The sequence below is a fragment of the Salmo salar genome, chromosome ssa12 (assembly GCF_905237065.1).
Source record: "Salmo salar chromosome ssa12, Ssal_v3.1, whole genome shotgun sequence".
Classification (NCBI taxonomy): Eukaryota; Metazoa; Chordata; class Actinopteri; order Salmoniformes; family Salmonidae; genus Salmo; species Salmo salar.
This window is the reverse complement of record NC_059453.1, coordinates 32545532-32569264: the sequence shown is the minus strand read 5'-3', so window position 1 is coordinate 32569264 and position 23733 is coordinate 32545532. Positions and strand designations below refer to the sequence as shown.

At 45.3% G+C, this 23733-nt stretch overlaps 1 protein-coding gene across 2 annotated transcripts; it reads right to left on the bottom strand.

Moving 5' to 3' along the window:
- Nucleotides 1–442: 442 nt before the first annotated feature.
- LOC106564902 (centrosomal protein of 95 kDa) lies at nt 443–23142 on the bottom strand. Of its 2 annotated transcripts, none has more exons than XM_014131398.2 (21): nt 22694–23142; nt 18062–18190; nt 17646–17753; nt 15074–15187; nt 13260–13377; nt 12459–12580; nt 10458–10693; nt 7687–7753; nt 7459–7526; nt 7093–7277; nt 6728–6860; nt 6269–6386; nt 5827–6020; nt 5625–5714; nt 5288–5441; nt 4818–4996; nt 4502–4576; nt 4171–4323; nt 1535–1681; nt 1290–1361; nt 443–1127 (listed from the first exon to the last, which is right to left on the bottom strand). In XM_014131398.2, exons 1-21 carry the CDS (start codon nt 22716–22718, stop codon nt 951–953), a joined length of 2664 nt encoding a protein of 887 aa, XP_013986873.2. In that variant the 5' UTR covers nt 22719–23142; the 3' UTR covers nt 443–950. The 2 variants fall into 2 exon arrangements, with proteins under 2 accessions (XP_013986873.2, XP_013986874.2); XM_014131399.2 differs by having other exon boundaries at nt 6728–6857.
- Nucleotides 23143–23733: the final 591 nt, after the last annotated feature.

The following is a 23733-nucleotide window of genomic DNA, read 5'->3' as shown; positions in this document are numbered from 1 at the left end:
ATTCTGAACGTTGCAACATTCAGAATGAATCAAACCACCTTTTTTTACCTTTTGTGCCCTAAGGCTATTTCTCCATGAAATAAATAATGGGTACTGAACAGAGACAAATATGCATATGTTTTCATGGCCATCTTTCTATCCATTCTCCATAGTCTACACTCAAGGCTTGCGCTGATCAAACTCAAATTAAAAATACCTTATTTAAAGGGATCGTTTTAAAGAAATTAATAGGAACAAAAACTCCCTGATCAAATTGGTAGGCCACCCCATGGGTGTGTTTTCTGGGGTTTAATTCAAATATATTTAGTGTGCGCTATGAAACCACACCCAAAACCCTCCTTATACGCCTCCATAAGGTACATCTGAATACCAACTACTGAGAAGTGCATAGGAAAGGCGTACATTTCTAATTATGAACCAGCCCCATTCATGCTACTTGGCCTTTTTAACAGGTCTGATTTGTTTATTAGTATGGTAGTTTACTGGCAAAGGGAACTTTCAGCGCTCTCTGGTGTTCAAAAAGCATAACAGGTTAGATCAATAACCTAAAAACCAGACTAATAGGTCATTTACAGTACAATTAAATAAATCATTCATCAACATTGTTAAAAATGCTATGGGAGACAAATCCTGCATACCATTAAAAGGAAGAGGGGAAAAAATCTTGTCCTGGCATGACATTCATAATTAGTGTTGCATCCAATTTTCACAATGGTCCCGTTTGGCTGTGAAAGTCAATTTACTAAACTACTCATCTTTACCACATGACAGCACACAAAATACACAGTGAGGGAGTCTTTTTTTTTTAAACATTCTTAAATAATCAAGTATTTAAAACAATCGAGGAGTAGGACTCAGATCCGTGGGTTTTAGAGACTTTAGAGTTTGTTTTTAGCAGCCGAAGGAAAGTTAGCTGTAGGTAGCTATAGATTGCTAGCTCGTTAGCGGGGTCAGTGCTGACAGCTGGTGTTGTACTGGAAGGAAGCCATCTGCACGCGACCCCGTAACCTTTGGACCTCCAGGCCGTGGAAGTAGTCGTCGTCGTCGTCCTGGACGATAATCTTCTGCAGCTCGCCTATCTCCCTCTCCATCTTGGAGCGCAGCTCTCGCTTCATCTTCTGAAGGGCCTGCAGAGAGAAACGCTTTACTATCCTGACCCAATACTGTAGAATGTAGTAGTCACATGCTGAACCCTGAATAAGTTCACTTGTCAAGTATCTCAAATCTCCCCAAAATTTGCGAAGTACAGGCATATGTAGTAAATTGTGTGTACATTAGCATGCATTTACCTTTTCTTGGGCCTTCTTCCGTACTTGGATATCCTGTCGCTCTATAGCGAGAGTTTCAGCCAACAATGAAAACTGAAAGAGTGCAGAACAGCGTGGAATTAGCTTTCAGCTGTCCCGTTCTTTCACATCAGTGCAGATGTAGGAACAGAGAAGATCAGGAAGCCGTTTCTTGGTTATACTCTCCTACCACATCTGTAAGGTACGCGTGTGTATTAATAAGAAAGAGGGTCATGTGTTGCTCCTACCTGGTCCTTGTAATAGTTCTCCATAGACTGGATCTGGTCTCTGTGTTTGTTCTGGTGCTCCTGGCGCTGCTCCTTGGCGTAGGCCCTCTGCTCTCGGAGACGAGCCTTCTGCACCTCCAAGCCCTCCTCAAACACCTGCTTAAACATCTGGAACAACACACACACACACTGTTATACAATCATTTAATAACCACTAAACATACCATCATATCGTTACATGTGTTTGTATAGTCATTGTGTTCATGACCTGTTTACTTTATTTTACAATAGAGCTTAATACATGACAATTGTGTAAAATCTTCCCTTCAAAAAATACATGGATGGAGAATGGAATGGAAAGTGGAAACTCTGCCAGGACCTAGGATCAAGGGAGACACTCAAGTGTTTTAGTACTATATCTCTTGACACAATGATGAAAATAATCATGGCCTCTAAACCTTCAAGCTGCATACTGGACCCTATTCCAACTAAACTACTGAAAGATCTGCTTCCTGTGCTTGGCCCTCTTAAGTTGAACATAATAAACAGCTCTAAATAAACTCACTAAAAGTGGCAGTAATAAAGCCTCTCTTGAAAAAGCCAAACCTTGACCCAGAAAATATAAAAAATTCAATCAGCCTACATCGAATCTCCCATTCCTCTCAAAAATGTTAGAAAAGGCTGTTGCACAGCAACTCACTGCCTTCCTGAAGACAAACAATGTATACGAAATGCTTCAGTCTGGTTTTAGACCCCATCATAGCACTGAGACTGCACTTGTGAAGGTGGTAAATTACCTTTTAATGGCGTCAGACCGAGGCTCTGCATCTGTCCTCGTGCTCCTAGACCTTAGTGCTGCTTATGATACCATCAATCACCACATTCTTTTGGAGAGATTGGAAACCCAAATTGGTCTACACGCACAAGTTCTGGCCTGGTTTAGATCTTATCTGTCGGAAAGATAACAGTTTGTCCTCTGACAAATCAACTGTAAATTTCGGTGTTCCTCAAGGTTCCGTTTTAGGACCACTATTGTTTTCACTATATATTTTACCTCTTAGGGATGTCATTCGAAAACAATGTTAACTTTCACTGCTATGCGGATGACACACAGCTGTACATTTCGATGAAACATGGTGAAGCCCCAAAATTGCCCTCGCTGGAAGCCTATGTTTCAGACATAAGGAACTGGATGTCTGCAAACTTTCTACTTTTAAACTCAGACAAAACAGAGATGCTTGTTCTAGGTCCCAAGAAACAAAGAGATCTTCTGTTGAATCTGACAATTAATCTTGATGGTTGTACAGTTGTCTCAAATAAAACTGTGAAGGACCTCAGCGTTACTCTGGACCCTGATCTCTCTTTTGACGAACATATCAAGACCGTTTCAAGGACAGCTTTTTTCCATCTACGTAACATGGCAAAAATCTGAAACTTTCTGTCCAAAATTGATTCAGAAAAATGTATCCATGCTTTTGTCACTTCTAGGTTAGACTACTTCAATGCTCTACTTTTCAGCTACCCGGATAAAGCACTAAATAAACTTTAGTTAGTGCTAAATACAGCTGCTAGAATCCTGACTATAACCAAAAAATGTGATCATATTACTCCAGTGCTAGCCTCCCTACACTGGCTTCCTGTTAAGGCAAGGGCTGATTTCAAGGTTTTACTGCTAACCTACAAAGCATTACATGGGCTTGCTCCTACCTATCTTTCCGATTTGGTCCTGCCGTACATACCTACACGTACGCTACGGTCACAAGACGCAGGCCTCCTAATTGTCCCTAGAATACCTAAGAAAACAGCTGGAGGCAGGGCTTTCTCCTATAGAGCTCCATTTTTATGGAATGGTCTGCCTACCCATGTGAGAGACGCAGACTTGGTCTCAACCTTTAAGTCTTTATTGAAGACTCATCTCTTCAGTAGGTCCTATGATTGAGTGGAGTCTGGCCCAGGAGTGTAAAGGTGAACGGAGCACTGGAAGGCACTGGAGCAACAAACCACCCTTGCTGTCTCTGCCTGGCCGGTTCCCCTCTCTCCACTGGGATTCTCTGCCTCTAACCCTATTACAGGGGCTGAGTCACTGGCCTACTGGTGCTCTTCCATGCCGTCCCTAGGAGGGGTGCGTCACTTGAGTGGGTTGAGTCACTGACGTGATCTTCCTGTCTGGGTTGGCGCCCCCCCCCCCCTTGGGTTGTGCCGTGGCGAAGATCTTTGTGGGCTATACCCGGCCTTGTCTCAGGATGGTAAGTTGGTGGTTGAAGATATCCCTCTAGTGGTGTGGGGGCTGTGCTTTGGCAAAGTGGTTGGGGTTATATCCTGCCATTTATGAACATTTGAACATCTTGGCCACCCGGCCCAGCTAGAAGAGGACTGGCCACCCCTCATAACCTGGTTCCTCTAGGTTTCTTCCTAGGTTTTGGCCTTTCTAGGGAGTTTTTCCTAGCCACTGTGCTTCTACACCTGCATTGCTTGCTGTTTGGGGTTTTAGGCTGGGTTTCTGTACAGCACTTTGAGATATCAGCTGATGTAAGAAGGGCTATATAAATACATTTGATTTTGATTTGAAAGTACTGTTTGAAGCGTTGAAACATGAAATTCTAGGAGCATCTAAACCGTGTTGGGTATTTAGGCGTAGCATGGCGTCACTAACTGACCCTCTCCTCTTTCGTGCGGGCCCTCATCATGCGCGCGCGGAGCTGGACGTGGTAGTCACTGTGGTACTTCTTGGCCCGGGCGATCTGCTGCCTCTGCTCCTTCAGACGGTTCTGAGTCGACTTCTGTTGCTGGATACGCTCCTTAAAATCCCTCTGGAGGGGAGAGGAGCGAGACGGCTGTACAGTTAGAAAGGCTGTTTTTATTATTGCTTGGTGTGTTTGTTTCAGAATGTGTGAGAGACATAAGACTGGTAATATGTGTGTGTGTGTGTGTGTGTGTGTGTCTAGCCTACATGTATGCTGAAGCTCGTGCATGTTTTGACTGGCTCACCAGGCGTCTGTTGTGTTCTTGCTCTTTGCGGATGATCTCCACCAGCAGGTTGTGTCTCCTCTGAACCTCCTCCACCTGGAGAGAGAACATTGACGAGTTAACGGGAGGAGATCTATGTGGAAAAGTTGCACGGGTGAATCCTGGTCTCTGGGGTCATTATGGGGTCTTCGCCCAATCACAGGCTCCGCACTTAGACATCTGTGTTAACATTATAGAAAGGTAGGAGACTTGCATAGATCCATCTGGCAAGCCAAGCTAAAACGTCCCAGCTCTCCCTGTGGTTTATATGGTGGATAGTGTATTATAGCGCCCCCACCTGGCTGGTGAGTTTAGTGCGTGGCCCCTGCCTCTGGTTGTCCAGGGAGAGGGAGGCGTTGAGGCGGTCCACCTGGCCCAGCTGCTGCTGCCACATCCTGCCCAGGGCGTGGGGAGAGAGGTGCAGGTGGGGGAACTCCTCCAGGAGCAGGGGGAGCAGGTCGTTGTCCTTCACCTTCACTGGAAAACGGAGAGAGAGAGAGAAGCACAAACGGTTAATATAGAGGGCCAAATCCATACCGTGCACTTAGACTAATGCGCAAATCCATATCAAGCTCTTTCTCCTAAGGCATATGTAGTTCTGAAAGGATTGAGAAGATAGCCAGGTAGGCATCCTCCATATTAGTTTCAGAGGCCAATGCTGCGTTTTTTGTTCAGGGCAAATGAAGGAGAGGAAGCCACTTTGTACAGTACTTAGATTAAGTTGATACTGTCTCCATCTCACTGGCAGACTCCAGCTTGGGGTCTTACTTGGTGGGGCTCTCCTGGTTTTGTCCTGTCGTCTGCGGCCCGGGGTTGGTTGTCTGGTCCTGGGGGAGCGGTGTTGGGCTGCTGTGGTGTACACTTGGGACGGTTTGGGGGTTCGGGGAACATCTCTCAGTATGGCCTCTCTGTATTCCCTCTCCTACAGGGCAGAACCACACATAAAACATCTGCTGTAGATAATATTGGGACACACAGTCTCTCCCGGAGGGCTACTGTATACACAGTCACATGGTGTCTAATGCACACACCTCCCCAGGGCTAAAATGAGTAGGCCTGATGCTGTTTACACACACACACACACCACTCCCTCTCTCTCTCTCACCGCCTCCTGTGCTCTGGTTCGTTCCTTGGCCATAGCAGCCCGTTCTCTGTCCTCATACACTTTCAGCTCCTCCTCATAGGATTTTTCCAGCTAGAGAGAGAGGTGTTAACTTTGTTAACAGTTCAACTTGTCTCTTTTAAAAGGTGACAATCTTTATAGTGAATATGGCATTGGTTAATGTGATATGGCAAGTCCCTCTGACCTGGCTGTGTTTGTGTTGGGGCGGTAGATGGTGGCGTTCTCGTCGGCCCGTACGGGTGGCGTGTCTCTGTGTGACCCCTCCGCTCACCGCCTCTCTCATGGCGCACTCTAGCTGACCTGAGAGGGAGCGACGGGCCCGGGGAGGGGAGGGGGACAGGGAGCGGGTACAGGGGGCTGTGGGGGCTCGCGGCATACCTGGGAGAAGGGTCAGAGGTTAATGGAAATGTTAAATCATAGAGTTGGTCAATAATGACTTATTATAGTTCTACATTCAGGCGAGTCAACTGTGCTTTTGTTGGAGAAGTGCGGTGCATCTCAGAGTAGGTCTAGGATCTGCCCATAACAAATCGTATTCCTTACGATCTAAAAGGCTAAACTGATCCTAGATCTGAGATGCTGTATGAACACGGGCCCTGATGTGATTGAAGAGGTGGAGGATGTACCTGTTGGCCTCCTTGGGGGCCTGCGACACTCCATGACACTGTCACTGTGGTGGGACTGTTTGTCCTCCTCTTTGACCTCATCAGGCTCTCCACTCTCTCCTAGCGCTCTCTTTAACATCTGACGAGTGGAAACACACACATTAAATCTACATGTACATTGCTGAGATGCCGGGGGGTGACACAATCCCAGGTCCCGACGCCTTAGTTTTTCCCCACACACAATTTACCGGTGAGGATAATGGTCAGCCGTGGCGCATGCCAAGTGGGAAGGTTCTCTGGGTGAATGGGATTGTAAGGCATCCGACACGCGGTTAGACTGCTCCGAACACGTCCCGTATCCCCGCAATGTAAATATAGCCTGACACACAGTCACTGGACTAACCAGTAAGGTCCACATAATGACAAGCGCGTCACTCTCACTCACACACACACACACACACACACGAGTGTACCACTCACTAGGTCCAGCTCCTCTAGTCGTCGGGACAGCTTCTCAGACATGTGGTGCAGTTCCTGTTCTGCCTTCCTATTTCTCTGTCTACGCCAGGAGAGAGGCTCCTCACAATCCTCCTCCTCTAGTACCCTGCTACTACTGGCAGGAGAGAGGGAGAGAGAGGGGGGAGAGAGGGGGAGGGGGAAAGGGGGGCAAAAGGTAGAAAGATAGGAAGAGCAGAGACAAAAAGGGCAAGGCAGGGAGGTGAATGTTAGATTGAGTGGCAGTGTGTAGGACCTCTGTGTGTAACTAACTTATGTTTAAGTACATTGCTTTTCTCGCTATGCATCTACAATGCTATTGTAACCACCTCCCATTGTGTTGTTCTTACCTGATCCCCGTCCGCCCCCTGTGAGCCCGGCTGTCCTGCTGCGTGTAGGTCTCTTCCTCAACTTCTTCCTCCTCCTCCTCCTCAGTGTCCAGCGGTGCCCTGTCCTCCAGCTTATCCTGCAGGGTGAGGAAATGAATGTCTGGCTGTGTCCGGAATAGAACCCTCCTGGGCCCCACACTGGTAGGCTATAGAGAAAGAGAGAAATGTGCGAAATATTCAACAATTTGGTCATGAATTAGCTGTAAATTGGACAAGCATTAGCAAATAATTAGATTGAAATTAGGCATGAGGTAGACTGGAATTAGTCCTAATTTGAGGCATTGTAACTACAACAGTGTAGAGGGCGAGTGGTTTGTTATGCCTTACCTCCGGCTGCTCCTTGGCCTCATCTAGCCTGACCTTGGTTTGACTGGACACAGACTTCTCACTCTCGACTACAAATGAAAAGCATGGAGGAGTAAGATCAACCAATAAAATTGATACATGGTTTGAGATGCTACATGTTTATTTCTGATGCATTGAACGTTTTGCAAAAATACATCAGTTCAATGGCTACAGCCGTGCTATTCAGAGCAGTCCGTTCTGTGTACTCACCAGGTGAGTGGTTGTGGGCTGGCGAGCGCACTCCATTGGTAACTGTGTCAGCCACTGGCATTGGGGACTGAGAGAGAGAGATGGTCATTCATTAGTCAGAGAAAAGGGGACAGAGACAAAGGGGTGGATGCATTTCCACTCAGTGGGGGAGGGGGGAGAATTCACACTCAATCACTCTGTGATAAAAGAGAACCCAGCAAGAGGAGGAGTCTCAGTGGCTAGCTAGCGGATGCTAACGACATATCACACAAGAGATGCATGACGTTAACTACTGCTACCAGTATAAAGCACTGAAATACCAGTGTCACAGGTAGTCTAGCGGTTAAGGTCGCTGGTTCGAATCCCCAATCGGTCAATGTGCCCTTGAGAAAGACACTTAATCCTAATTGCACCTGTAAGTCTGCTAAATGACTAAACTGTAAAACAATGCTAAGTGAATACAGTAGTAGTAGTAGTAGTAGTAGTAGTAGTAGTAGACTGCCTTATTGCAGTGAATTAGAACGAGACACAGAAAGAATAGCAGTAGTGTGTGCAGGTCAATTTGGGTAAAAAATTGATTTTATTTCATCCATACCACAGCTCCTTACCATCACCCATAATGGTATGTGAGCTCATGGGGTATGGGTATATATAAAAACTTAGCAAAAAAATAAAACGTCCCTTTTTCAGGACCCCGTCTTTCAAAGTTAATTTGTAAAAAAACAAATAACTTCACAGATCTTCATTGTAAAGGGTTTAAACACTGTTTCCCATGCTTGTTCAATGAACCATAAACAATTAATGAACATGCACCTGTGGAACGGTCGTTAAGAAACTAACAGCTTACAGAAGGTAGGCATTTAAGGTCAAAGTTCTGAAAACTTAGGACACTAAAGAGGCCTTTCTACTGACTCTGAAAAACACCAAAAGAAAGCGTGAACGTGTCTTAGGCATGCTGCAAGGAGGCATGAGGACTGCAGATGTGGTCAGTGCAATACATTGCAATGTCCGTACTGTGAGACACCTAAGACAGCGCTACAGGGAGACAGGACGGATAGCTGATCGTCCTCGCTGTGGCAGACCACGTGTAACAACACCTGCACAGGATCGGTACATCCGAACATCACACCTGTGGGACAGGTACAGGATGGCAACAACTGCCCGAGTTACACCATCAGTGCTCAGACTGTCCGCAATAGGCCGAGAGAGGCTGGACTGAGGCTTGTAGGCCTGTTGTAAGGCAGGTCCTCACCAGACATCACCGGCAACAACGTCGCCTATGGTCACAAACCCACCGTCGCTGGACCAGACAGGACTGGCAAAAAGTGCTCTTCACTGACGAGTCGCGGTTTTGTCTCACCAGGGGTGATGGTCAGATTCGCTTTTATCGTCGAAGGAATGAGCGTTAGACCGAGGCCTGTACTCTGGAGCGGGATCGATTTGGAGGTGGAGGGTCCGTCATGGTCTGGGGCGGTGTGTCACAGCATCATCGGACTGAGCTTGTTGTCATTGCAGGCAATCTCAACGCTGTGCATTACAGGGAAGACATCCTCCTCCCTCATGTGGTACCCTTCCTGCAGGCTCATCCTGACATGACCCTCCAGAATGACAACGCCACCAGCCATACTGCTCGTTCTGTGCATGATTTCCTGCAAGACAGGAATGTCAGTGTTCTGCCATGGCCAGCGAAGAGCCCGGATCTCAATCCCATTGAGCACGTCTGGGACCTGTTGGATCGGAGGGTCAGGGCTTGGGCCATTCCCCCCAGAAATGTCTGGGAACTTGCAGGTGCCTTGGTGGAAGAGTGGGGTAACATCTCACAGCAAGAACTGGCAAATCTGGTGCAGTCCATGAGGAGGAGATGCACTGCAGTACTTAATGCAGCTGGTGGCCACACCAGATACTGACTGTTACTTTTGACCCCCCCTTTGTTCAGGGACACATTATTCCATTTCTGTTAGTCACATGGCTGTGGAACTTGTTCAGTTTATGTCTCAGTTGTTGAATCTTATGTACATAAAAATATTTACACATGTTAAGTTTGCTGAAAATAAACGCAGTTGACAGTGAGAGGACGTTTCTTTTTTTGCTGAGATAGTCAGGATATAGATATATCTAACTGACTGGGCCTAGATCTTTTGTTGCGTCACTGGTCTGTTCCACTGATGCAGTCTTTCTTCCCAGTGGAGAGACTAGAAGGTGGAAACATTACATTCCTTCTAGGGTGGAAACGTGTGTTGGGTGGGGACATATGGCCCTGGGTCACATTGTAAATGACATGGGAATGTAGAACTGTTTCTCAGTCAGGTCTCTCCAACTCTAGATCCACTGATGTCCAATTTCTCAGTCATGGTATTGGCTAGTCTTCAGACATAGCGAGTACCAGTTGGTAATGGAATAACAAGTGGAAAGTATTTGCCCCTGCTAGCGTGTCTGGACTTGCCAGAGGCATGCAGGTGGGATGTGACGTGATTCCCAGGTTAGGAGGTGTTGCCGCCAGTAAACAGAGAGGAGGAACGCATTGGAAAAGTGACTCCTGTGATGAGTCTCGTGGCCATTTTGGATGAGTCGGCATGAGTCAGCAACAGCTCATCCTTTGTCAGAGGAGGAAGGAAGCTACAGTTCTGTAAACGGTACTTGGCTGAGGTCACTTCAGAACCTGTTTCAGAACACAGTCATTTGCTGAGAGCTTTGAAATACTGATTAAAACGTGTCTTTGGAAAGTTGATACTGTATTACAAAGTGTAATTTGAATAGACTCAGCATGGATATATTTGACTAGATGGACATACCTCTGAGGTGCCAGCGGGTGCCTCCTGCTCCACTGCGGCCCCACTGCCGAGACCGTTGGCTGGGGGAGACTGGCTACCCGAGTGGGGAGCTCTGTCGGGCCTGTGGGGGGTGGTCTGGTAGGGGGGCTGCAGGGGGATGGCCGAGCGCAGGGGCTCCCTCAGTAGAGTGGCCTGGGTGCCTGGGGTTCCCGGGGCACCCGTGGTGCTGGGGCCCGGAGCTTGGGAAGAGGCTTCCACTGTTAGAGAGGGGTAAAATAGAAGCTGTTAGAGGTGTAGACTTTGTAGGCAATGTATTGTAGGAGTATGTGTACACTGTTCAGTACTGTAGTTCCCATGGTTAACAGATGTTATGGCTATTCGTGTCATGTTATAATAGTGTTATGCAGGCTGTTTGAACAAAGGTTCAAGTAACATTATTTTGGTTTCTATACAATCAGATTTGCCTCAACTGGTTCACTGTTCTTTAAGTAGCCTATATTTCTGAATTATTTTCTCAGATACAGTTCTGTACTCCTAGCTATCGATGCCTTGCCAATAACCCTGACATTGTCTAGCGAATATACACAAGATCCATACAATGGAGCGAAGACAAGTACACAGGCCATTCATATTCTTACTAACTAAACCGTTGTTGAAGACTATCATTAAAACCAAATGTAGGGACTCATGAGAAGGACTTAGTGGAAACTAATGAGAGGACGGGGGCTTGTAAAAGGAAAAGGTGACATAATCCTGGTTGTTTTTTTTTTTACTTCCACTTGAGGAAAAACTAACCACCTGACCACATAACATTCCACACTGTCTCCATAAAGAATTTCATAGGAAAGACAGCAAAAAAAGACTGGAAAAACTGGATACCTCATCAGCATCATGTGCTGTTTGATAAGCGAAAGGTGGATGAGGTTTGCTGACGACAACGGTGGTAGGACTGATCACCGACAACAAGGCAGCCTATTTTATTTCACCTTTATTTAACCAAGTTGGCCAGTTGAGAACAAGTTCTCATTTACAACTGCGACCTGGCCAAGATAAAGCAAAGCAGTGCGACAAAATCAACACAGAGTTACACATAAACAAACGTACAGTCAATAACACAATAGAAAAACCTATGTAAAAAAAATCTATAGGAAGGATGTCAGAGACCTGGCGGTGTGGTGCAAGGACAACAACCTCTCTGAAAAGATTTGGCATGGGCCCTCAGATCCTCAAAAAGTTATACAGCTACACCATTGAGAGCAGCTTGACTGGCTGCATCACCGCTTGTTATACCAACTGCAAGACACCAGACCGCAAGGCGCTACAAGAGGGTGGTGAGTCCTACCCAGTACATCACTGGGGCCGAGCTCCCTGCCATCCAGGACCTGTATACCAGGCGGTGTCGGACGAAGACCCCCAAAAAAATAGCTAATCAAATATCTACCAGGACTTCCTGCATTGACCCTTTTTTGCACCGACTCTATGCACACACACTGGACTCTACCCACACACATACTGACACTGACACCCCAACACACACAACACGCGCACACGAACTGACGTCACACACACAACACATACGTTGCTGCTACTGTCTATTATCTATCCTACTGCCAAGTCACTTGACCCCTACCTATATGTACATCGCTAAATGCCTTGAGCAAGGCACTTAACCCTAATCCTGAATGTCGCTCTGGATAAGGGCGTCTGAATGTCATGTAAATGTAATTACCTCGTACCCCTACACATCAACTCGGTACAGGTACTCCCTGTATATACCCATGTTCTTTTTACTCGTTATTGTTATTCATTGGGTATGTATTCCTTGTGTTACTATTTCTATCTTTAACTCTGCATTGTTGGAAAAGGACCCATCAGTAAGCATTTCACTGTTACTCTACACCGGTTGTGTACGAACAATGTGACAAATAAAATGGGATTTGAGTCCAAATGTAAATACAGAAAGCTTTTCCTTTTTCAGCATTCTATGTCATGGGCAAGGAACAAGCTTTTGGTCCCGCCTACCTTCTTGTTTGGCCGTGAACGTGCGGGCGGAGTCTCCCAGGAGGATAAGCTCATTGGTCGAGCCCGTCTCCTCTGCATTCCAAGAGTGGAGGGAATGTTTGCTGCTAGACTGGACAGCAGAGCTGGAAAATAAAAGAAACATCGTAAAGTTACCGATGTATCACTATCAAAGTAAATCAAAGAAAAGACCACCCAAACAGTTCAATGGAAGTGCATCGGTGTGTCTGGTTTGTGTGACACCAGTTAGTTAGAACAAGTACAACCTGCACTTATTCAAAACAATGCATCGGGTTTCCTGGTTTAGGAACAGAGGTTTACCTCACCCACAGTGACTCATTCAGCTTTGTTGACTTTCCAGCCAGCCTTTCTGTGCGACAGCCAACGGAACAGGCTGAGTAGACATAGTGATGTCACAGATGTTTGTGTTCCGTGTCCAACCTTAGCATTCGCCGTTACTGTTGACATTTGTGTTGTGTGGTGCTCCCTGACTGGCTGTTGAGTCAATAGGATGAACCGACTTGACGTGGTCCTGTCTGGTGCAGTTGCTAAAGCATGACATTTGCAATGCCAGGGTAGTGGGTTCGATTCCCAAGGCCACCCATATGAAAAATGTATGCATGCATGACTAAGTCGCTTTGGATAAAAGCGTCTGCTAAGTGGCATATATAAGTGTCTTGTCTCGTGATGTAGTGTCTGTAGTTGTATCAACAGAACTGGAACCCTGCTTAAACACAGAACTGAATCTGAAACCATGGAAATGTACAAAGAACCTGTAGCGTGGAATATCTTGAAAACACTCACTGCACACTAGAATACTGGGAGGATCTCTCCATTAGGGCCTCCTGTTCCTCTGTCTGGGGGACCACTGGCCCTGTAGGGAGGGGGGCATCCTCAACAGGAACACCATTTGGTTCATTGTCTGGAGGGAGGAAAGGATTGAAGAAGATAAGGGTGATTACAGCGTGGCGCAATGTGGTGAAGTTGACAGGCTCCTGCTGTGATGCAATGACGAAACGAACAAGCTACCAGTCGACTTTCAGACTACCAATCAGTCCGTAATTATACAAATATTTAAGTCACATTAAAGGACTCGGTCAGAGTAGTAGAATAAGCACTCGGAACATAGCAATCCATAGACACACTAATGATCCGACCCCATTTCCAAAAGCTGAAGTGAAACAAGCAACTGTTCTAGCCATGTCATTGTGAAAGTGCATCTTAGAGTTCATCGAGTGTGACAGTACCATTCTCTGTAGTGACTCATGCATAGCCCATCCCAGTAATTGGAAATATCAAGAGGTTTCAACTAGAGCCCGGGCGATATATTATTCTGGGTCCGATGGCAGTTTGGATTTTTTGGGGGAGTACCAAACTTACTGATACCGATGTATCTGGCGATATACTGTTTTATGCCGGGAAAATTACATTTCCCACACTGTATTCGCATAAAATTCTATTCAAAAGAACAACTGTCCAAGAAATATGGTTCAAATGTTGATTTCTTACATTGTGAAATGAATGACAATGGCTGCAAGTGTTAAGGTAAGCATGAGAGTCCCTTTTTTCATCCGAAATATTGAGAAGAAAAAAAAAATCGGTTATCGGTGGATTATCAGCCAATACTTTACAGCTCCTTTTGGACTCACGTCAAGTCACCAACACTGTCAATTTTGGTAAACCAGCCTTTTCCACCAGAGCCTTCTGAACATTTAAATGTCCAGACAGATAGTCAGTAATTAAAAGTCTAATTGGTGTTTTGCGATGGGAGAGAGGGCCAGCAGACCACCATTCCACTATAGATGGACACAAAGACATGCAGAGCGCTGCCAACCGCTTCCCAGTAATCCCAGAGCCAGCTGCCTCTAAAACGGGTTTAGAAAGGCCATTATGTCCACTTCATGTGTGTGAGTGATCTCACCCAAACAGGGTTGTGCCTCACTCAGTGACACAGATAAAGTTTGAGGGAGATGGTGTGATATGAGATCAGGAAGAACAGGGGTGATATGAGATCAGAAAGAACAGGGGTGATATGAGATCAGAAAGAACAGGGGTGATATGAGATCAGAAAGAACAGGGGTGATATGAGATCAGAAAGAACAGGGGTGAAATGAGATCAGAAAGAACAGGGGTGATATGAGATCAGAAAGAACAGGGGTGATATGAGATCAGAAAGAACAGGGGTGATATGAGATCAGAAAGAACAGGGGTGATATGAGATCAGAAAGAACAGGGGTGATATGAGATCAGAAAGAACAGGGGTGATATGAGATCAGAAAGAACAGGGGTGATATGAGATCAGAAAGAACAGGGGTGATATGAGATCAGAAAGAACAGGGGTGATATGAGATCAGAAAGAACAGGGGTGATATCAGGTCAGAAAGAACAGGGGTGATATCAGGTCAGAAAGAACAGGGGTGATATCAGGTCAGAAAGAACAGGGGTGATATCAGGTCAGAAAGAACAGGGGTGATATCAGGTCAGGAAGAACAGCTGTATGTTTAGGTATGTTTCCAGGCAGGTCTTCTGACATATATAGGACTTCCTGGTTAAATAAAGGTTAGCCTAAATATAACAGTTGAGAGGGTAATGGAGTAAAATAAGATTTTTTTGTCTACCTCCATTTTGCGACTCCTCTTCACTGATCTGCTCGGTGAGATACTCAAGCAGCCCGTCAAAGATCTCCAACAGGTTCTTGATGGACTCCTTGTCCCCTCGTACAATGTTCTCGCCTAGAGCCGGGGGAAAAACCCATTAGGACAAGCGATGAATCAGTGGAACTATACTGCTCAAAAAAATAAAGGGAACACTTAAACAACACATGCTAGACCTGAATGAAAGAAATAATCTTATTAAATACTTTTTTTCTTTACATAGTTGAATGTGCTGACAACAAAATCACACAAAAATAAATCAATGAAAATCCAATTTATCAACTCATGGAGGTCTGGATTTGGAGTCACACTCAAAATTAAAGTGGAAAACCACACTACAGGCTGATCCAACTTTGATGTAATGTCCTTAAAACAAGTCCAAATGAGGCTCAGTAGTGTGTGTGGCCTCGATGTGCCTGTATGACCTCCCTACAACGCCTGGGCATGCTCCTGATGAGGTGGCGGATGGTCTCCTGAGGGATCTCCTCCCAGACCTGGACTAAGGCATCCGCCAACTCCTGGACAGTCTGTGGTGCAACGTGGCGTTGGTGGATGGAGCGAGACATGATGTCCCAGATGTGCTCAATTGGATTCAGGTCTGGGGAACGGGCGGGTCAGTCCATAGCATCAATGCTTTCCTCTTGCAGGAACTGCTGACACACTCCAGCCACATGAGATCTAGCATTGTCTTGCATTAGGAGGAACCCAGGGCCAACCGCACCAGCATATGGTCTCACAAGGTGTCTGAGGATCTCATCTCGGTACCTAATGGCAGTCAGGCTACCTCTCGCGAGCACATGAAGGGCTGTGCGGCCCCCCAAAGAAATGCCACCCCACACCATGACTGACCCACCGCCAAACCGGTTATGCTGGAGGATGTTGCAGGCAGCAGAACGTTCTCCACGGCGTCTCCAGACTCTGTCACGTCTGTCACGTGCTCAGTGTGAACCTGCTTCATCTGTGAAGAGCACAGGGCGCCAGTGGCGAATTTGCCAATCTTAGTGTTCTCTGGCAAATGCCAAACGTCCTGCACGGTGTTGGGCTGTAAGCACAACCCCCACCTGTGGACGTCGGGCCCTCATACCACCCTCATGGAGTCTGTTTCTGACCGTTTGAGCAGACACATGCACATTTGTGGCCTGCTGGAGGTCATTTTGCAGGGCTCTGGCAGTGCTCCTCCTGCTCCTCCTTGCACAAAGGCGGAGGTAGCAGTCCTGCTGCTGGGTTGTTGCCCTCCTACGGCCTCCTCCACGTCTCCTGATGTACTGGCCTGTCTCCTGGTAGCGCCTCCATGCTCTGGACACTACGCTGACAGACACAGCAAACCTTCTTGCCACAGCTCGCATTGATGTGCCATACTGGATGAGCTGCACTACCTGAGCCACTTGTGTGGGTTGTAGACTCCGTCTCATGCTACCACTAAAATGAAAGCACTGCCAGCATTCAAAAGTGACCAAAACATCAGTCAGGAAGCATAGGAACTGAGAAGTGGTCCGTGGTCCCCACCTGCAGAACCACTCCTTTATTGGGGGTGTCTTGCTAATTGCCTATAATTTCCACCTGTTGTCTATTCCATTTGCACAACAGCATGTGAAATTTATTGTCAATCAGTGTTGCTTCCTAAGTGGACAGTTTGATTTCACAGAAGTGTGATTGACTTGGAGTTACATTGTGTTGTTTAAGTGTTCCCTTTATTTTTTTGAGCAGTGTATAATCAACACCACATTTTAATAGAACCAACCAGTCTGCATCTTTTTACGGTGAATTTTCCTAAACAAAGAGGGTTGTGTTTGCTCTGAACAAGGCTGTGCTTTGAAATCTAGACAGCATTTAGCCAGGTTGTAGCTAAATAGACCACTTGATTTTCTTTCAGCATTCATCATCGGTTCTCTCTGATACCGCACGGCAAGCAGTACCGATGCAGCAAATCTGGAACCAACAGGACCCTGAACAGCTTCTATCCCCATGCCATAAGACTAGGGCTGGGCGATATGGCCAAAATATTATATTACACAGTATTTTTTATTTATTTTTTATTACGGTATTTTATGTTTTTTTAATAATAAAAGTTGTAAATTTGCTTTATGAGTAGTGTGTGACCCTAGTGAGGCAACACATACATTCTAAGTGATTTCAATGGGTCTTTCTCCATTCTGATTGTTTTATACTGTTCAATTCAACTTCAACCCCCAAAAAAGTATCATTTTCATAAATTTCGGAATTTGAGATCATTTCCACGCTGCCACGTAGGGCTGCACGATATGGATAGATACACAACGACTCAGTACTGGTACCCCGTGTATATAGATAGCCAAGTTATCATTACTCATTGTGTATTTATTCCCCATTTGTATTTCTCTCTGCATTGTTTGGAAGTAAGCATTTCACTGTTAGCTTACACCTGTTTACAAAGCATGTGACAAAGAACATTTGACTTGATCAGATGATGAATGACTGAATAGCTAGTGAATACCTAGGGAATAAAGGAGTAGTTACTAGTTAATTAACTAGTGAATAGTGAGTAAGAGCTGCTCACCTGTGATGTGTGAAAGGCTGATCTGAAGGTAATCCAGAGCCAGGGAGTCGATCACAGACTGGATGTTGTGGACATCATCCTCCTGACTGCCCGGGGCGGCGATGTAGTCTACACACACACACACACACGGTTCCAAATCACAGCCTCTTGTGCACTTTGGCCACTTACTAGCTCATTGACAAACACAGCCTTGTGTTGGCAGGTTTGACGATCATAAGTAGCACTGTGTGGCATTCTTGAAATTCTAAGAATACTCTCTTCTAAAGCACTCAGTTGTTGGCCTTAACAGCATGGAGCGGAGAAGCTTTAAAAAAAATCTAAACAAGAACTAACATGGGACAGTTGATAGGTCTCAAAAAACACATATTGCTCTTTTAGTGGGCATGTTTATTGTATCATGTTTGGTGTAAACTTACCTGGGACTTTCTCCCCCAAGATGGCCTCATACAAGGCTGCAAAAACATTAGCGTTACAGTCCGTCACCTTCTTCAGTCTTAGGTTAATTTGACACTTGCTAAGGATATCATTCGCCACGTCCACCCAATCTGTGAAAAGGGACATTACAAACTAAATGCAGACCTTGAATTTATGAATAAAGTGCATAGTGTAGATCATACTTCTTGGAGCAGTTATGAACTAGGCTACGTTAAAACTAAAAGTGGCAGTAATAAAGCCTCTCCTGAAAAAGCCAAAACTTGACACGGAAAAATTTAAACACTACCGGCCTATATCGAATCTCCCATTCCTCTCAAAATGTTTTGACAAAGCTGTTGAGCAGAAACTCGCTGCCTTCCGAAGCCAGATAATGTATTCAAAACGCTCCAGTCTGGTTGTAGACTCCATCATAGTACTGAGACTGCATTGTGAAGGTGGTAAATGACCTTTTAATGGCATCAGACCAAGTATCTTTCCTCGTGCTCCTAGATCTTAGTGCCGCTTTTGACACCATCAATCACCACATTATTTTGGAGAGATTGGAAACCCCAATTGGTCTACACGGACAAATTTGTGTCTGGTTTAGATCTTATCTGTTGGAAAGATATCAGTTTGTCTCTGTGAATGGTTTGTCCTCTGACAAATCAATGTAAGTGTCGGTGTTCCTCAAGATTCTGTTTTTTATATATATATTCTATATTCTGTCTGTGTTTCAGACATAAGGAAGTGGATGGCGGCAAATGTTTAACTTTTAAACTCGGAAAAAACAGATGATAGTTCTAGGACCCAAGACATCTGCTGTTTGATTTTACAATTCATCTTGATGGTTGTACAGTCGTCTCAAATAAAACTGAAGGACCTCTGCGTTACTCTGGACACCGATCTCTCTTTTGACGAACATATCAAGAATATTTCAAGGGCAGCTTTTTTCCATCTTCGTAACATTGCAAAAATCTAACTTTTTGTAAAAAAAATTATGCAGATAAACTAATCCATGCTTTTGTCACTTCCAGTTTAAGACTACTGTAATGCTCTACTCTCCGGCTAACCGGATAAAGCACCAAATAAACATCAGTTTGTGTTAAATACAGCTGCTAGAATTTTGACTAGAACCAAAAACTGTGATCATATTACTCCAATTCTAGCATCTTCTACACTGGCTTCCTGTTAATGCTAGGGCTGATTTCAAGGTTTTACTGCTAACCAGCAAAGCATTACATGGACTTGCTACATGGACCTGTTCCTACCTACGGTCAAAAGTCACAGGCCTTCTTATTGTCCCTAGAATTTCTAAGCAAACAGCTGGAGGCAGGGGCTTTCTCCTATAGAGCTACATTTTTATGGAACTATCATTGTGAGAGACGCAGACTGTCTCAACCTTGAAGTCTTTACTGAAGACTCATCTCTTCAGGAGGCCCTATGATTGAGTGTAGTCTGGCCCAGGGGTGTGAAGGTGAACGGCAAGGCACTGGAGTGACGAACCGCCTTGCAGTCCATGCCTGGCCGGCTCCCCTCTCTCCACTGGGATTCTCTGCCTCTGAAACTATTGGGGCTGTGTCACTGGCTTACTAGTGCTCTTCCATGCCATCCCTAGGAGGGGTGCGTCACGTCGTACAAGGCTTTTTTCACTTTACTCAACTTGAGTGGGTTGAGTCACTAACGTGACCTTCCTGTCCGGTTTTACGCCCCCCCTCGGGCTTGTGCTGTGGAGATCTTCGTGGGCTATACTCAGCCTTGGCTCAGGGTAGTAAGTTAGTGATATGTTGATATCCCTGTAGTGGTGTGGGGGCTGTGCTTGGGCAAAGTAGGTGGGATTATATCCTGCCTGGTTGGCCCTGTCCGGGGGTATCATTTCCAGTGTCCCCCGACCCAACCTCCACCATCTATGCTGCAATAGTCTATGTGCCGGGGGACTAGGGTCAGTCTGTCCTGTCTGGTGAAATTCTATCTTATCTGGTGTTCTGTGTAAATTTAAGTAAATCTCCCATCTCTCTCTCGCCCCTCACGGACGACCTGAGCCCTAGGACACTGCCTCAGGACTAAGTGGCCAAATTACTCCTGGCTGTCGCCGTCCCCAGTCCACGTGGTCGTGCTGCTGCTCCAGTTTCAACTGTTCTGCCTGTGGCTATGGATCCCTGATCTGTTCACTTGACATGTTACCTTGTCCCAGACCTGCTGTTTTTGACCCCTTCTCTCGAATCTGCTGTCTCGACCTCTGAATGCTTGACTATGAAAAGCCAACTTACATTTACTCCTGAGGTGCTGACCTGTTGCACCCTCTACAACCCCTGTGATTATTGTTATTATTCCCACCGCACCTTCTCCGCTATGCAATCTGGTTTCAGAGCTGGTCATGGGTGCACCTCAGCCACGCTCAAGGCCCTAAATGATATCGTAACCGCCATCGATAAGAAACAATACTGTGCTGCCGTATTCATTGACCTGGCCAAGGCTTTCGACTCTCCTGGTTCTCCTGGTTCTCCAACTACTTCTCTGATAGAGTTCAATGTGTCAAATCGGATGGCCTGTTGTCCGGGCCTCTGGCAGTCTCTATGGGGGTGCCACAGGGTTCAATTCTTGGGCCAACTCTTTTCTCTGTATACATCAATGATGTTGCTCTTGCTGCTGGTGAGTCTCTGATCCACCTCTACGCAGACGATACCATTCTGTATACTCTGGCCCTTCTTTGGACACTGTTAACAACCCTCCGGACGAGCTTCAATGCCATACAACTCTCCTTCCGTGGCCTCCAACTGCTCTTAAATACAAGTAAAACTAAATGCATGCTCTTAAACCGATCGCTGCCTACACCTGCCCACCCGACTAGCATCACTACTCTGGATGGTTCTGACTTAGAATATGTGGACAACTACAAATACCTGGGTGTCTGGTTAGACTGTAAACTCTCCTTCCAGACTCACATCAATCATCTCCAATCCAAAGTTAAATCTAGAATTGGCTTCCTATTTCGCAACAAAGCATCCTTCACTCATGCTGCCAAACATACCCTCGTAAAACTGACCATCCTACCAATCCTCGACTTCGGTGATATCATTACAAAATAGCCTCCAACACCCTACTCAACAAATTGGATGCAATCTATCACAGTGCCATCCGTTTTGTCACCAAAGCCCCATATACTACCCACCACTGTGACCTGTACGCTCTCGTTGGCTGGTCCTAGCTTCATACTCGTCGCCAAACCCACTGGTTCCGGGTCATCTACAAGACCCTGCTCGGTAAAGTCCCGCCTTATCTCAGCTCGCTGGTCACCATAGCAGCACCCACCCGTAGAACGCGCTCCAGCAGGTGTATTTCACTGATCACCCCCAGGGCCAATTCCTCGTTTGGCTGCCTTTCCTTCCAGTTCTCTGCTGCCAATGACTGGAACGAACTACAAAAATCTCTGAAACTGGAAACACTTATCTCCCTCACCGGCTTTAAGCACCAGCTGTCAGAGCAGCTCAGAGATCACTGCACCTGTACATAGCCCATCTATAAATAGCCCAAACAATTACCTCATCCCCAACTGTATTTATTTATTTTGCTCCCAAGTATTTCTACTTTGCACATTCACCTACTACAAATCTACCATTCCAGTGTTTTACTTGCGATATTGTATTTACTTCGCTACCGTGGACTTTTTATTGCCTTTACCTCCCTTACCTCACCTCATTTGCTCACATTGTATATAGACTTGTTTTTGTACTGTATTATTGACTGCATGTTTGTTTTACTCCATGTGTAACTCTGTTGTTGTATGTGTCGAACTGCTTTGCTTTATCTTGGCCAGGTCGCAGTTGCAAATGAGAACTTGTTCTCAACTTGCCTACCTAGTTAAACAAAGGTAAAAAATATATATATATTAAAATAGACCTTCTATAACCAGACCATTCATATTACTACACTATAGACCTTCTTTAACCAGACCATTCATGTTACTACGAACATCTATGAACATCTTGTAGAACGATCTGGCCTTAATGGCCATGTACTCTTATAATCTCCACCAGGCCCAGCCAGAAGAAGACTGGCCACCCCTTTGAGCCTGGTTCCTCTCTAGGTTTCTGCCTTTCTAGGGTGTTTTTTCCTTGCCACCGTGCTTCTACATCTGCATTGCTTACTGTTTGGGGTTTTAGGCTGGGTTTCTGTATAAGCACTGTGTGACAACTGCTAATGTAAAAATGACTTTATAAATAAATGTTATTTGATTCAGTTTGTTGACAGATGTTGACAAAAATGCACAACAAAACTGCTCAGTTGGTGGCAACCATCCCAACATGATTGTTGACATACTGGCGGCTAATTTGGGGGCATGCGCGGGCAGAAGGCAGGCACAGTATGTTAGCTAACGTTAGAAATGTTAGCAACACCAACTACAGTGTGTAAGCCAGTTAATACTAACGCAAAAAAAACAACTGTAGTTAGCAAACTGGCTATGTATGTTACAGTAGCTAGATAGCTAGGTTCACGAAAAGTACTGAATAACTCTTTAAATAGCATACTATGTAGTTATTATCCTGATTGGCATCGCTCGCTACCAAACACAGTAACCACCAAGTTAGGTGCTATTTCTTCTTAGTTAATTTACTAACTAACAGTCGTTAGCTTACCTCTCTCATCTTCTTGGGTTCCCATTCGGCATTAACTAGCAAGCTAGCCAGCTTGCTAGCTGTGTGGTAGTCAGCCGAGCTGGCAACAACGAAAGTGAAGCAATTGGCAACAATACTGTCTCCCTTGACCTCTGAAAAGAAGAACTAGCATTGCTAGCTAGTAGCAGTACGTTTTCCAAATTTCGAGGTTCGTCACTCACTGATTAACCTTCATAATGAGAACAGAAATTAAAAGGATGCCGGCTGCCAACTAGAAAGTAATCGACATTTTAAAATGCAAGTGTTTTTTGATTGGGTGGTAAACGGTTTTCACTAGTTACCCTAAGCACAAAGTCAAAATGTATATATTGTAAAAATTAATGAAAACTAAAATTTGCTTTTTGGTCATAATTTGAGGTTTGAGTTGGACATGAGCTTAGCAGTGTGGTCAATGTTAGGGTTAGGTTTAAAATCACATTTTAAGAAAATGCATTATAGGAATAGGCGGGATTTATGACTTTGTGGCTGTGGTAACTAGTTACGACCATGGTAAACTGGCACTTTGTTTCCGGAAGTAGCTTATGAATGTTCGGGAAAATTGGTTCTTTGTACTCTTTTCTCTTTGTTCTAATTAGTCCAATTGACTCTTCAGTTATTTTACAAGATAACACAGACATACATTTCATAAATTAACCATATTTGTTATTAAAATATCACATGGTAGACAGGGTGTTCTTCCGAGTATCTGTCTTAAAGTAGTTCCCAGAGTTTCTAAACCCAGAGGCCCAACGTCGTGAGACTTCCGGGATGGCTAGCGAAGCAGACCAGGACTGGGTTTGAGAAGTCATTAACTTTGTTTCCATTAACTTCAACACTCAAAGTTCGCATAGAAAATAGATGCGACAATTGCCTGCTAGGGTACATTTAAATTTCGCCATTTCCCGATTGCAAACATTCTAATAGTTCGCCTTATTTCAGTTTATGTGACAAAAAAATAAGTCATTGTGTAGATAATCATTGTACCATCTAAACCAGTGTTTCCCAACCCTGGTCCTCGAGTG

Coding starts and splice junctions, on each gene's coding strand:
- LOC106564902 (XM_014131398.2), bottom strand. CDS start 22,718: ATGGGAACCCAAGAAGATGAGAGAG. Junction 12,581..13,259: donor TCCCAGTATTCTAGTGTGCA/GTGAGTGTTTTC, acceptor TTTATTTTCCAG/CTCTGCTGTCCAGTCTAGCA. Junction 7,754..10,457: donor CACCCGCTGGCACCTCAGAG/GTATGTCCATCT, acceptor TCTCTCTCTCAG/TCCCCAATGCCAGTGGCTGA.